Source organism: Jaculus jaculus, chromosome 6 (assembly GCF_020740685.1).
Source record: "Jaculus jaculus isolate mJacJac1 chromosome 6, mJacJac1.mat.Y.cur, whole genome shotgun sequence".
Classification (NCBI taxonomy): Eukaryota; Metazoa; Chordata; class Mammalia; order Rodentia; family Dipodidae; genus Jaculus; species Jaculus jaculus.
In genome coordinates this window covers 31816611-31832281 of record NC_059107.1, presented here as the reverse complement: position 1 = coordinate 31832281, position 15671 = coordinate 31816611, and the positions used below count along the sequence as shown (strand labels likewise).

The window sequence follows — 15671 nt, the reverse complement described above, 5'->3', positions numbered from 1 at the left end:
ACAGCCTCCAGAGGAGCCTAAACTCTTGTTCCTGGCTTTAGTGCCCTGATTTGCCAATCTGTGATTCATACCTTTAAGTCTCACCTGTGCAGTAGCATACAATGGCCACACACGTGCAGCACACCAGCAGTCACACACACACACACACACACACACACACACACTCATCTGACCACATACATGCCAGTGGCTACACACGCCAAGCCAGTCCGCCTCATCATCCAGGGCACATGTCAACCCGCAGTCCTGGCACGTGCTCACGTGGCAACATGCAGCTCTGACCACACAGCTCTTTCACACACATCCAACAGTAAACATTTCCTGGGCACCTCCTTGGCACCTGGTAGCACGCCCCCCCTGTGTGCAGAAGTGTTGGCACAGCCAGCTCATGATCATGGTCAGTGGTGCAACTCACACCCTGAGTGCTCACCTGGGGAGCTGCACACACACCCCCTAACACACACGTGTGTGACGTGAATACACACCCGGCAGCAGCTCAGCCTCCAGATGGGTATGGGGAGGTAGTGTGGAAGAAGGGTTTGTTAAAGTGAGAATTGGGGGGGGGGTGGTGACAGAGAAGGGAGATGGAGCCGGTGGGCTGGGGTAGAAAGAGGACTGAGTGGCAGGATGGGGAAGGTGAGCGAGGCAGTGGCTTGTGCAGGACACGCTGCAGAGACATCCTTTAGTGAATCAGCCATCAGCTTCAATCTTCAGGCTGGCCCCTGAGCTCTCACTCAGTGATCTCACATCAACCCGAGTTGGCACTTCAGAAATCCCAAAGCTGCCTTACACCTTTGAGGTGAACTGTGGCCTGGTCAAGCTGGACGGGGGGGGGGGTGCTGGAGGGTGGGCAACACTCACCCCCCCTCCCATCAGGTTCTGAGGTCACCAAGAATGGAGAATTGCTAAGGCAAGCCCCATGGCCCCCCTTGGTCACATAAGTGACCCTCCCCCATTTACACAGGATCAGCCCTGCCAAGTGCTTAGGCGGGGAGGTGGGGGGGGGTGCAGAGATTAGGAGACCTCCTCAGCTCAGCCCAGGTGAAGGCTGAAGGATCAAACAAAGGATGCAGAACTTCCCGCAAGCTCGCTCACCCAAGGAAAGGAGGTGGGCTAAGGGCTGAGTTATGAGGGTGCAGCTTAGGGCGGCCAGTAGGACATGCAGGAGGAAAGAAGGGCTACGGAGTTTCCGCGAGGAGCAGCACGGGCCAACAGCGAACAACTCTGAGCCCCGCCATCTCCTCAAGCCAAAAGCCAAAGACCCGACGGAGGGGCTCCCGCGCTTTGGCTGCAGGCTGCATGCGCCGGGGGCAGCCGGATGCGCCTCCACGCCTGAGTGTGTGCGTGTGCAAGCGTGTGTAGCGGGGACAGAGGAGGACACTGTGTTCTGGACGTGGGCAGAGGCTGGGTGCCAGGCTGGGAAATTGTGGAGTGGCTGTTTGGGGCAGATGCTACCAGGAAAAGGCATCTTAAACCCTCCTCAGCCCATTTTTCTGGCCACTGGGCAAATCTTTCAGCCTTTTGGAAGTCTGTCTTTCCAGGGTTGACCCCCTCACACACACACACCCCACCCCATCCACCCAATCTCGCTCCGGGGCCGTGTCACCAGCAAACTTCCCCCACCCGGAGGCGTGGGGCGTCTACACTAGGCAACCCCGTGCGCTGACAGCTGCTCCTGCACTTGGCAGAACCCAGGCTTCCGGGAGAGCGCCCCGGGATGCTGCGCAGCAGCGAGAGGCGGCCCCCGCGTCCTGCCTCTCAAAGTTTGGCCTCCGGGGGGCTCCCAATCGGTCCGGCCGCGCGGGTCAGGGACCCCCCCCCCTTTCCCCACCGCCCTCCATCCGAGCGTTCGCGCGCACGGACTCCCGCAAGCCTCTCCAGAACGCGCGCGGCGTGACTCACCCGAACCACGAAACCAGGCGGCGAGGACTATGTCCAGGAGCGCTAGCCACAGGCCGGGCCGGACGGCCATGGCCACGGACGGGCGTGCGGACGGGCTGGACACGGGGCCCCGCGGGCGGGAGAGAGGCTTTTAGCTCCTCAGCCCAGAGCCCCACCTCGGGGCGCCCCCGGGGCCCATGCCAGAGGACTGAGCTGCCTCCGGGCGGCCGGCTGCGGTGCGCACACGGCGCGTGGCTCCCCTGGGCACCGGGAGCGCAGCAATGCAGCCGGGGCGGAGCGCAGCAGCGCCAGCCGCGCCGCGCCGCGCACGGAGCCAGCCGCCGCCGCCGCCGCCGCCGCCGCCGCCGCCGCCGCCGCCGCCGCGCGAGCCGCGGGGAGCGGGCCGGCGGTCGTCGCAAAACCCGGACTGGAACCACGGAGCGGGGCGGCGGCGGGGTGGGGCGGGGGGAAGGGAGGAGGGGCCCGGCCGTCCCCACCGCCCCTCGTGGGGGCCACTCCCCCCTCCCCAGCACTGGGGATTCCTGCGGGCGAAGCCTGAGGTTCCCCTAGGGAGGGGCCGGGTCAGTGGGCGGGGGACGCCCTCCCACCGCCCCTCGCGGTCTCCAGGGACTGGAACATGAGTCTGGAACCCGGAGTGGATTGGTTCTCCGGATCCGGGCTCTCCTCCGCCCGCCAGTCGGCGCACAGGTGGCCCGGGAGGGGCTCCGGGCTGCGGCGACCCCGGCGCGGCGCCAGCCTGCGGAGAGCGGCCCCGGGGCTGGAGCGCCCCGGGCGGGTTCCGCTGCAGTCCTCTGCCCGCACCCCAACCCCCAACCCCACCTCCGTGCCGGTACCGCGCTCCCAGGTCATCAGCGCGCAGCGGTACGCGGCCAGTCGGTGGCCGGGGATGGGGTACTGCAGGAGAGCTTCGGGACCCTGGTCTGCGCGCAAGATGCCCATTCCCTACCCTCCCTTCCCGCCCCACTGATGGACAGGCTCGACTCCGAGTCATTAGCAGTCCCAACCACACAGGCTGGTAGACTCCAGGGGTACGCGTCACAGGGTGACCCCGGCTCTCCTTAACCCCACGGCGCGGTTCACCGTGCAGGGCGCAGCGCAACCTACAAGGCACGTGTTGTTTGCGCCCCCGAATGCGCTTGAGACGTGGGTGTGATGCTGAAAGAAACGAGGCTTTGGGAGCTAGAAAGTCCTGAGGTAGGAGGGTACACTCGCCTCTGGCTTCTGGCTCTGTGACCTTGGGCAAGTCACGTTGTCTCCCGGTGTCTCCAGCAGTGACCGCTGCTGGAGTCTGCTGTTACCCCTCTCATCCCGCACCCATTCTCTGCGCGGGTTTAAATAAACAGAGAATTGTCTTGAAAGAGAAGGGAAATGACAAACGCAGTGGGGGGGGGGGGCGAGTGATGGAGATGAGTCCTACTCTGGGTCAGGAACGGAGGTGAGGAAGGGTGAAGACGGTGTCAAACTCAAACCATCAGGGCCGGTCGATAATATAAATTGGTGCTGCAGGCGAGGCCATATAATGCCTTGGATTTCACAAAGAGATATAAGCTCTCCTGTATTTCTTGAGACACGAGGCCCTCTCTTGGTCTGTCTTTTGTTTCCCACTTTCTGACAGAGAAAGGTTATGAGAAATATTTTGCTTTTTTTTTCTCTTTCCCTGCACTCTACTAAAAAAAGAATCTTAGCAAAAGCTCCAGATGTGTTCCTACAGATCTTGGGCCTCAGTACCAGACAGGCACAGGGCACAGAGCACAAGATCCCATCTGAAAGGTCTGTGAGGGCAGCTGGCTCTTCTGCTCCAAGTGATAGTTGTGTGTGAGCTAGGGGGAGGGTGACCCAAAATGGCTCTATTTTCCAAATCTGCAATAGAAGCGATCGCCTAGGAAATCTCCTGATTTTAACATATATATATATATATATATATATATATATATATCTGTAAACTCTAGTTATCCAGATACAGATTATTACCCCCTCCCTTGCTTTTGCGTTTTGAACTATCTCTCCCACCCCTTCTCTGTGTGTGTGTTTTGTGGGGAAGGGCTGACACACCCAATGGCCTGGAGTGCATTGGAGTGTGTGTGAATGCTTGGATCCTTGTGCACATATTCATGGTAGTAAAAGCAGTGTGTTCCCAGGCTGTTCCCATTGATAGCTTAAACTCTCCCTACGCTCTGCCAGAAAGAGGTGTGGAGGAGGAGTAAGACAGTGGCAAGACTTGAAGTTGGGGTCCACAGTGCGGTGGAAATGGTGAGGACCTGAGACTTAAAACAGTGGAGACAGGTGGATGGAGACTGGGAGCTAGTACTGTAATATGGTTTGCTCGATATGTTCTTATCTGCATTTGTAATTTGATTTGGTCAGCACATGTGGTACTGTTAAATTAACATTATTCCCATTATACCGATAAGGTAGCTGAGGCCTGGGGAAGGCAAGTGCCTTGTCTAACCTTATCCTTCAGTTGCTGAGCTGGCTGAGAAGTGTCTCTGGGAAGTTTATTCCCAGTACCCAGCTCCTTCCATTTCCTCCCTCATGCACCTTCTATTCTGGGATTAAAATTTGGGAATAAAACGGGAGACAGGCCAGTCATGGTGGCACATGCCTTTAATCCCAGCACTTGGGGAGCAGAGGTAGGAGGATCACCATGAGTTCGAGGCCACACTGAGACTATACAGTGAATTCCAGGTCAGCCTGGGCTAGAGTGAAACCCTACCTCAAAACAAACAAACAAATGAACAAAAACCTGGGGATACAGGACGTCTTTGTTCCTCCTCTGCTCAACTCTCTACCCCTCTATTTTCATCCACAATAGATGCTGTGCATAGCAGTCAGGATAGAATAGGTTTTTGTCATGGTAACATATAGTCCCCGAAGTTTCATGGCTTACATCCACAAAAGTTTATTTCTCATTTGTCCATCATGGATCTACCTCTCCAGCTCCTCCTCACTCCAAGACCCTGGCTGCCAGCAGCCACTTTCTGGAACATGATTGGCCACAGAGGCAGAGGAAAAGGGAACTCTAGAGGTATACCTGCCAGCAATCAATGGTTTAGCCCAGAAATGAAATGTGTCATTCTACCCACAATCCATTGCCCAAAATTGGCTCCATAACCCCTCTCCAAGAGAGCCTAAAAGGTAGCGCTGAAATGTTTGGCAGCAATTAATGACTCACACAGCCTGCAGGCTCAATGCCATCTGACTCCTGTTACCTCTAAAGCTTGGCTTAGCCTGTGCCCCCAGCCCCCAGCCTCTTCCCCACCTCCAAGACTTCCCATTTACTTTTCTCCCTAGAACACTTTGTCTTCAGCCTTTTACGTGACATGTTCCTTTTAGTCACTGAGGCCTCAACTCAGCTGTCCCCTTCTAAGTGGCACTTGGGCATGCCAGGAGAGGGAGAAAGGATGGCCTTGCAGAGAGTGGATGGCTTGTCATCTGCTTCCAAGTCCAGGCCAGAGGGCTACCAGAGAAGGGCTTGCCTCACTCTCAGATGGGATGGCCACATGGGAGGAGGGCTCCTGACATCACCCTCCTCTACCTTCCAGTCTTCTCAGACGCGGGCCCTTACTGTGACTCTGCCCTCACAGAAGCCAGAGACTCAAGAGCCAGGTGGGACCCTCTCATAGCCCCTTTTGCAATAGTTCCGGGATGGGACACAGATTTCATCCACAACCTTTCTAGGGAGCAAACATATGTCCATCATTGCTTTCACTGTCTGGGGCCACACCATGACTGCCTTTCAGAAGATGAAGTCTGAATCTAACTTGAATTCTTTCTTCTCCAAACCAAACATTTTCTTTCTTCCTTGCTTGCTGGTCAGGCAGCAGGTTCTCTAGGTTCCTGGCCTCGTCACCTGGATGCCTGCCCCTACCCCATCCCACTGCAAGGCCACTCCTCTGAAGACATCTCCTGCAGGGCGTCAACATATCTCCTGCCCATGTGGCCTGATGCACAGCAGGTTCCCAATCAGCTGTTGGCCAGGAACATGGCATTTCTGATGCCTAATACTGGATGGGGAACTTGGCACCTGTGGCAAGGCCATCCTTTCTGTGGTGATGCACTGACGTGCCTATGACGCTGAACAAAGAACAAATCTCTAGGCGCTACCCCACCCTGCTTCTGATTCATTGTGTTTTTCTGGGAGTGTTTAGATATCTGCTATTACTAAGTCCCCTACCGCCGCCACAGTCCTCTGCCAGCTGTTTCTGCCAGAGTGGTCTGACAGTCAGACCCGTGTCACTTTGAGCACCAGTGCCCCTGGCCTTTGCCATAAGTGCTGCCAATAACTGTGCCTCTATCATCTCCCGTTGGGTGGCTGGTTTCTTGTGGTTAGATGCGAGCCTTAAATTCAACCTGTTTCTGTTCCATACTGTTGCCTCTGATCCTCCTTTCCCAGATGGAACTCTCTTGGGGTGTGGGTGCTGTTAGGCAGAGTCCTTTGCTATTTTCTTCTGCTTCCCAGATGAGATTGGGAAGTTACCTAGACTTTCAACCAAGTCCTTACTGAGGAGACTACTGAACGCAGGAGGAAGGACAGAGCTGAGCAGCTCTCCACTCAAGACCACCATGTAGGGCTGGAGGGATGGCTTAGCGGTTAAGGCATTTGCCTACAAAGCCAAAGGACTCAGGTTTAATTCCCCAGGATCCACGTAAGCCAGATGCCCAAGGGGGCACACATGTCTGGAGTTCGTTTCCAGTGGCTGGAGGACCTGGTGCACCCATTCTCTCTCTCTCTCTTTGTGTCTACCCTTCTTTCTATAAAATAACTAAATAAAAATAAAATATTTTTTTTGAAAAAGACTACCTTGTAAAGAGATGAGATGCTATGTGAGGCCTATCTCAAAAAAAAAAAAAAAAACCCAAATTACCTTGCAGGCTACACATCAGGGGAAATATTAAATTTCTTTCACCCAGTCCCAAAGCCTTGCCTCTGACTTCAGTGTCACTCAACTCACATTCCACTGTTGTACCCACAAAAGTAACTAAAGAGCCTCTGGAGTCTTGAACATGAACCTCCAACTTGGCTCTGACCCACCAGGCCAATAACTCAATCAATAGGAAGGACTTCTTGGAGATCCCATGTTGACGGCCTCAGGTTAAGCTCTCAGATTTACCCAAGGCTCAGGGTCTAGCTTCTGTCTTCTGGGAGCATTTCTTGCATCATTTGAAGGAGTACCCCTTCTTCATTCAGCACATAAGCTTCCTGTGGTCTACACACCCCACTTCCAAAAGATGGTGCATGCTTCAGCCTGGCCAGTCAGCATGTGTGCTTCCCTGACCACAGTGACTCAGAGATGGGCGTATAACACAACACAGTCCACTGAGGTTCATTTCTAGAACTTCTGTTGCAATTAAAGACAGAATGAAGGGCTGGAAAGATGGCTCAGCAGTCAAGGTACTTGGCTTGCAAAGCCTAAAGACCTGGACTTAGTTCCCCAGTGCCCACATAAAGCCAGATGTACAAAATGGAGCATGCATTTGGAGTTTGTATGCAGTGGATGGAGGCCCTGGTGCACCAATTCTCATTCTCTCTCTGCAAATAAATAAATATATATAATCTACAAAGAGAGTGAAAGGATGATAATTTCTTGCTTAACTTGAAACAGGAGAGAAATGGTCTGGTCTTGGTGCATACACCCCATGCCTGAACCTGAAGTGTAGGCAGGGAAGCCAAGCCTGAGACAAACCCTGACTCCAGCTGCTTCTGAAGCCACTAGGTGTATCTCTGGATCTTTCTGTTCTCTGCCCCCCCTCCTTTTTCCCTGTTTTTGGTTTTCTTGAGGTAGAGTTTTACTCTAGTCAAGGCTGACCTATAGTCTCAGGGTGGCCTCAAACTCATGGTGATCCACCTAAATCTGCCTCCTGAGTGCTGTGATTAAAGGCATGTGCCACTGCACCCAGCTCTGTTCCCTTTTTTGTTGCGTAAGATCATTTGCTTTTGGAAGAGTAACGCAGAGTTGCGCTAGGAGTGAAGGCTGTAGCTCAGCTGGTAGAGTGGGTTTGATTCCCAGAACTGCATAAACTGGGTGTGATGGCACACACCTCTGTAATTCCAGCATGCTGGAATTACAGGCAGAAGGATCAGAAATTCAAGATCGTCCTCAGCTACACAGTAAGTTTACGAGTCTGGGGTACATAAGACCCTGATCAAAAATATTTATTTGCCATTTGTAAAAATATATTCTAAGGGCTCAGGAGACAGTTCAGCAGTTAAAGACACTTGCTTGCAGAGCCTGATGACCTGGGTTTGATTTTCTCAGTACCCACATACAGCATGTGCATTAAGTTGCACATGCATCTGGAGTTTGTTTGCAATAAAAGGCAAGAGGTCCTAGTGTGCCCATTACTCCCTCTCTCAATCTCTCTTTTTAAAAACTTTGTTTATGTACTTAAGAGATAGAGAGATGCAGGGAGAGAGAGAGAGAGAGAGAGAGAGAACGGGCATGCTAGGGTCTCCAGCCACTGCAAACAAGCTCTAGATGCATGTATACACCACCCTGTGCATGTGACTTATGTGGGTACTGGGGAACCGAACCTGGGTCCTTAGGCTTCTCTCTAGCTCTCATTCTCTCACCCTGTCTCTCTCAGCTTGCAAATAAAATTAAAACGTATTAAAAACATATTCAAAGCTGGGCATGGTGGCTCATGCCTGTAATCCTATCACTGAAGGTGCTGAGTCTGGAGGGTCCTCACTAGCTTGAGGCCAGCCTGGACAACATAGTGACCTTGGAGCCAACCTGGGATACATAATGAAAGCTTGTCTTAAAAAAGCAACTGTTGGGAGGGAATTAACATGGGATATTTTTTTATAATCTTGGAAAACGCTAATAAAATTTTTTTTTAAAAAGCAACTGTTTTTCACTATGCTGCTTATGAGGCCCCATTGTATCCTGTGGGAGACACACCAATATTCTTCTAGTTTTTTATTTTTTAAAATATTTTGGGCTGGGGAGATGGCTTAGCAGTTAAGGCACTTGCTGCAGTTTGATTCCCCAGTACCCATGGAAGCCATATACACAAGGTGGCACATGCATCTGGAGTTTGTTTGCAGTGGTTGGAAGCCCTACCATGCCCATTCTCTCTCTTTCTCTCTACTTCTTTCCTTATCTCAAATAAATAAATAAAAATATAAGAACATAATAAATATTTTATTTATTATCTATTTGCAAGGGGAGAGAGAGAGAAAAAAAGAATGGGCACACCAGGGCCTCCTGCCACTGCTAATAGAGCTCCAGACACATGTGCCACTTTGTGCATCTGGCTCCATGTGGGTACTGGGGAATTGAACCGAGGCCATCAGGCTTTGTAGGCAAGAACTTTTAGCCACTGGGCCATCTCTCCCAGCCCATCCTTTTAGTTTTGAGAGTGGGGTGAAATCCAGGTCATAAGAGAATAGAAGAGCGCTGAAGGTTAAGAGGGAAGTGAGAACTGAAAACAACCCATTCAAAGGACCCACAGAAGTATCTGGTACACACACACACACACACACACACACACACACACACACACACACCAGCACTCAGTCTTTACATTAGACACAAATGTATTTCTCACACGCATCTCACATCTTGCCATTCTGAGCAAGTCAACATAACACGGATACACATGCGCCTTGTGACGTGTCCATGCAAACACTCTCATGTCTTTCCTCCCACTCCCTGCACAGGCTATCCAGGCACCCATCCTCCACTTTGTCCCGACCTTGGAGATTTCAGTACCAAGGACAGCGTCAAGTGTGCTTGAGAACTCACTGTTGCCCAGGGCATGACTCTTAACCCCTTGCCTGGTTTCTCCCTTTCAATTCTTACAACCCCTTGCCCGTTATAAATACACCATTCCCGTTGTGTAGATGTAGAAACCAAAGCACAGAGAACAGCTTTAACTTGCTTAATATCGCTCAGCTGGGAAGGGTTAAGACAAAGATTTAAACCTCAAAGCTGCTCCAGAAATGTTTGCCAAGTGAATGAAGTCTTCAGTCTAACAAATGGTTTTATTAGAGGCACATCCTTCCACAATGTACATGCTATGTCGCACACACACACATGCGCTCACACACATGCACACATACACATGCACGCAGAAACAACCTCCACAAGCGCCGTGACATTTCGGTCTCTGAGGTTTCCCTAGTTACAGGGCCCTCATTCCTAGTTTCCCCACTGGACACTTTCAGATTTAGAGGTGAGCCGCTCCATGCTGAGGGCATATGCAAAAAGGAGGGGGTGGAAAATTGACAGGAAGTGTGTGTGGGGGGATTGGACCAAGCAGAAGCCTGGCACCATGCCCTCTGCAGATAACCTGATGAGCATTTTATAGAGATAATTTCATTAGCATCTCTGGGAGATGAACAATTAGCAAGGTGCTCTGATGCCTTAAAAGCTTGAGAGGAGAAGGATGCCCTTTCTCACTGCTCCGCAGACGGGAGCATCCCTCCTTCCTGCTCTTTTCCACCTCCATCTTTCATTCACACTCACACCATGCTTCTCTGGCATGCTGTCATATTCACATGGAGACACCTCTGCATCCAGTCCAGCCTACCTGCTCTTCCCTACCTCTGCCCTCCCATTCCAGACTCTTCTCTGCCCCCAGTAGCCTCACACTGGAGCACTGCCCACACCACATCAGTTTGTTCCCTGTGTTCTGATCTCTCAGATACTCAAAGCTGAGGCTTGGCACAGCTCCAGTCCTCCAATGGCTCTGCTTTTCTTGGACATCCAAAGGGGGCAGGGCCAGGGATGGCTTCTCCGTTTGGATTGATTTTGCTACCAGGTCCTTGACAACTTCCTGCTGGGCTTCCAGTTGGGGCTGATCTCCCCTCTCCAATTTAAGGGCTGCACTCAGAAGCAGAGCAGGGAGAATTTCTGCTAGCAGTCCTGGGGCCTGGCACATCCCTGGGGCTAGGGAGAGATCAGCACATGCTACACGCACGCCAACATCCAGGCGCACAGAAGTGAGGCTTGGATCATCAGGAGAGGCCTCTCTGGCTTTATCAAATAGATGGGAACCAGACTTCGGACACCTGGCTACTGACCCCAGTCATTTGCAGATGCCTGCGATGTGTCTTGGTGTTTGGAAACACCCCTCATTGTACTCTTAAGGGTTGGGCAGATGGGAGGAGCTCTCTCTAGTCAGCAGCCTAATTTGAGCAGCCTGTCCCCTGCTCTCACCAGAGCAGCGCGTGTCCCAAGAGCCGGCACCCAGCCCTTGTGGTTGACATCTCAGACTCTCTAGGATAAGGCTCCAGACAGACCCTCTCCCCTAAGACTAGATGGTCCCTTCTTGGGGACCCTAAAAATTCCCTCCCTCCAGCAAGACATCTGGATCTCCCAAAACTTGCTAAAGCTGGATTTCTGATCTCTCTCCAGGTCAACAGACAGGATCTTTATCTGTGTTTTACAAGATTTCCTTGGGATCCTGCACACATGTAGGGTTGGAGGGAAGAGGAAGTCTAGGAATGCTTACCCCGTAGTGTGAACTCCCAGCAGGGTGATACAGCTCTCAGTGGATAGAAGTCAGTTCTTCAAGGGTGGGAAAAGCCCCTTTCTCTCTAGAAACCACACATATATAAGCTGTACCAGACAGATATATGGTGTGTCTATGATATTAAAATTTCAAGGACTGTTAGGGGAAATATTTACAAAGGTTCCTTTTGGGGGTGATAGTGAAAACTAGGTTGAAAAACACTGCTCAGATACAAATATGTATAAGACACAATACATACACTTATGTTTGATCACTCACTCACTCTCTCTCTCATACACACACACACTCACACACACACACACACAGCCCATACCCAGGACCACACAACGAGGCACACCTACAGAGACAGCCCATACATAGGGACATTCACACACAGCTAGATGCACTCATACCCGGACATGCGCACATGCACAAACACGTGCACATGTTAATCCACATATGAGTCCACCCCCCAAGATGCACACATAACCCCACATCCAAACACACGTCGACATGCACACACATGACATACAACTCATACCCAGACACATGCATACAAACACATGCACACACAAATGCACAGATAAGCACATCTGGACATCCACACACATGCACATGCCAGCCCATCCCACACACACGCAAACACACAGGCACCCAGGCAGGCATGCGCAGTCTTATCCTTCACACATATGCAAATACACACGCTCTCCTTCACTCGCCCACACAGGCATCAGGAGATTCCAATAACACTGCAATAGTGAAAAGGAGACTTGGTTAGGATTTTAATAAGCTTTTAAACAAATATGTGCAACTCTGTTACCAGGGGCTCTTGGCCACTCCTTACTCCATCCTTTAGTGACACCTCTGGCCTTCTGCTTCTCGAGAGCAGAAGACCATACCCTTGTCTTCACACCTGGCCACTGTGCACATATGTGGGTGGGGATGCTTTCTGAGATGGGTGTGTGTCAGCAGTGTCTGTGAAGAGGAAAGGTGCATTCCAGGCAGTCATGTGGACGTAGCGTCTGGGAGGGGCGTGCTGGGCTGGCACCTGGTGTCAAGGGCAGAGTCAGGACGAAGTGTATGCGCACCCACACGAGCCATGACTGGATTCTCTGAGAACTTGGCCTTCATCGGGCTTACTTTGGCACAACGTGCCTATGGAAATGTGTGCCAAACGAGCGAATGAGCAAATGAAGATAGTTTGCAAACCATCTTGACTTCTGTCCTTTCAATGAAACCTTATAACTTGCCCATGACCCAAGGAGCTCCAGTTCATTTCACAGATGAGAGAGCTGAGACAGCCCCCCTCCCACACACTCCTGCCCATCAAACTCACACAGCCAAACCTATGACTTCCCAGGCTTTGCACAGAGCAGATGTGGGGGAGACCAGGTAGAGTAGCTGTTGAAGAAATGGCTGTGCTGGAACCTAACGTCCACGGGAAGACCTTCTGGAGAGGTCCCCCACAACCCCTGCCCACATTTCCTTTGCCCCTTTCTGGTGCTCCAGATCCCAGGCCTCTTGCAGGCGGGCTGAAGGCAACGGCATGGAGCAAACAGGCAATGCTCTCACCCTGTACAACAGTCTGACTCAGTCCCTGGGGGGCTGGTGCATTCTGTGTGCCAAGGTTAATTAAACTAGTAATTAGAAAGAGAGATGCTTAATCGATCTGGTTAATAAAATAACCCCCTTGCATGAGCATGCGTGTGCTGTCACTGTGCTGGGCAGAGGCGGAAGGCTTGCTGTCCTGGCATGATGGGACTAGCCAAGCAATATGTTCTCTGTGCCTGGCTCCCTTCCTTATCCCCAAGTCCTAGAACCAATGCCTGAGCCCACGCACAGGGGGGTCTTGGAAGCAACTTCGAGGAGGGTCAGTCCTGGGGAGGCAGCTAGAGGAGCTGTATGCCAGGGGATTCAGCAAGGGGAAGAGGCGCAGCAGGTTCTGTCTACCCTGGTATGGGGCAGGAACCTCCCGTTTCAGCCTGGAACCTTTCCTTATTCCTACCACTTTCTTTAATGGCTACATCAGCTGGATCTGTCTCTCACATTCTGAATTACATCTTTGGTGGATATATTTAAAAATTAATCTTTGAGCTGGGCATGGTGGTGCACACCTTTAATCCCAGCACTTGGGAGGCAGAGGTAGGAAGATTGCTATGAGTTTGAGGCCACCCTGAGAGTACCTAGTGAATTCCAGGTCAGCCTGGGCTAGAGTGAGACCCTACCTTGAAAAACAAAACCAACCAACCAAACAAAAAATTAATCATTCAGTTGGGTGTAGTGGTGCACGCCTTTAATCCCAGCACTTAGGAAGTAGAGGTAGGAGGATCATGGTGAGTTCAAGACCACCCTGAGACTACATGGTGAATTCCAGGTCAGCCTGGGTTAAAGTGAAACCCTACCTCAAAAAACAGACAAACAACAACAAAAATATCTTTAACTTTATGTATATGACATGACATAGGTAACCTTACTTTATGATACCAGGAGAAGTGGGAACTTTGCCCATCCTCAGAGTTTTACAGAGAGGAGCCTCTGGTAGAAGTCTGGTGTGTAGCCTTCCTCCCATGGATGCATGAATGTACATATGCGTGTAGTTTTCCTTGATGGTGATTTGTTCACACTAAGGTATCCATCCTACTGTTGCCTTCTTTCTGCAGGGTGATTTTTTTCCCCCTATCACTTAACAATGACATGAAGAGTTTATATATTTTCCAATCAGATGGAACTTTCTGGATGAGAGCAGGAACTTCCTCTGTCCCATGGATCCCCTGCTGGAGATGGCCTGGGGCCTATCTATTGCAAAGCATCCTTCTGTTTCCTTTCTCTACCAGGGCTCCTAGTCTCCTGCCTTAATATACTCAGTGACTGGAGTTAGGCAAGGTCACAGCATTGTCTCTCACCTCCTTCAGCTTCAGCATCCAGACAGCATCACAGTTCAAAGAAGCCTGGTCCGCTAACCTCCCAGCCCTCCGTGATAAGGCTAACCTTTGATTCAGGGTCTTCAAAGCCCCAGGCTCTCCCTCCCCATTTTCTGAGGGTTATTTTGAGAGCAAAATGATGCTCTGCTCACCTGCCCGGCTTGCCAGGCAAGAGGGGTGGCTGAGCCCACCCAGCCTTTGCCAGCTTAGCAGATGAGTGGGTGCAAGGGAGGAAGTGCACCCGTGCAGGGGGCAGGGGTTCATCAACCTCCTAATAATCAAGTTAATGGGCTCAGAAGTCAAGTAAAGTCAGCAACCAGAGCGGGTGGCCCTGGGGCCACAGTGTGGTGAGTGGATAGTCTGGATCAGCTATCAGTTATCAGATCTCAAGTCAGGTTATGGTCTGAAAGAAATAACAGGACATGTATTTACTTTAAATAAAAAGCAAGGAACAGGTTAGAGAATGAAGACAGGATGAGGCAGAGCTCTGGCTCAGCCCACCCTGCTGCTGGCGCCAGCTGTGTATTCTTGGGCAGGCCACATCTCCATCAGAGCCCTGCCCACCCACCATCCCACTCACCCACCCATATGCTCGCCCAGTCATCCGCCCACTCACCCATGCAGCCACCCACCCATATGTTCGTTCATCTCTTCATTCATTCGAGTCCAGGTTGAACGCCTAAATCTAAAAATCTGTAGTCTGAAATGTTCCCAAGTAAAAACTTAAAACAATTATTTATTTACACGTGGTCACACTAGGGTCTCTTGCCACTGCAAACACATGTGCCACTTTGTGTCTGGCTTTGTCTGGTTGCTGAGGAATTGAATCTGGGTCAGCAGGTTTTGCAAGCAAGTGCCTTTAACAGTCGAACCATCTCCCAAGTCCCCAGATTAAAAAAACACTCATTCACATCAACATGACACCGGAAGTGGAAAATTCCACACCATAACTTTGTTTCATGCACAAAATTATTTCAAGTGTAGTATATAAGACCACCTTCTGTATACCAGGTGGGTATGTAAGTGAATTTCATATTTAGACTTAGTGCCCATCCCCAAGATAGTCCATTATATATGCACAAATATCCCTACATCTCAGGAAGTCTAAAATCTGAAAGACTTGTGTGTTCTAATCCTTTCAGATAGGAGCAGACGCTCATCCTGTATTTAGTGTCCTCTATACCAAGCCTTGTCCCAGGTATAGATTTTGTTTTCCTGGAGCCGAGTGTTCCTGTGGGGACATAGGCAAAAGGACTAAAGATAAATAATGAACCATCAAGCAAGTGGTGAAGAATATGCAATGGGCCAAGTAGGGGCAAGGCAGGGACTGTGGTTGACAGTGAGTGATGGCAGCTACCTTCTGAGGCAACAGCTGGCAGCTGAGTGTCA

General features: G+C 51.2%; 1 protein-coding gene across 1 annotated transcript in view; it reads right to left on the bottom strand.

The window, feature by feature from the left end:
* The window catches only part of Unc5a (unc-5 netrin receptor A), a 72923-nt gene extending 70789 nt beyond the window's left edge, over positions 1–2134 (bottom strand). Inside the window, 1 exon segment of the mRNA XM_004665042.2 lies at positions 1903–2134. Within this exon segment, the coding sequence (XP_004665099.1) occupies positions 1903–1972 (70 nt within the window). The 5' untranslated portion in view covers positions 1973–2134.
* Between the last annotated feature and the right edge of the window lie 13537 nt (positions 2135–15671).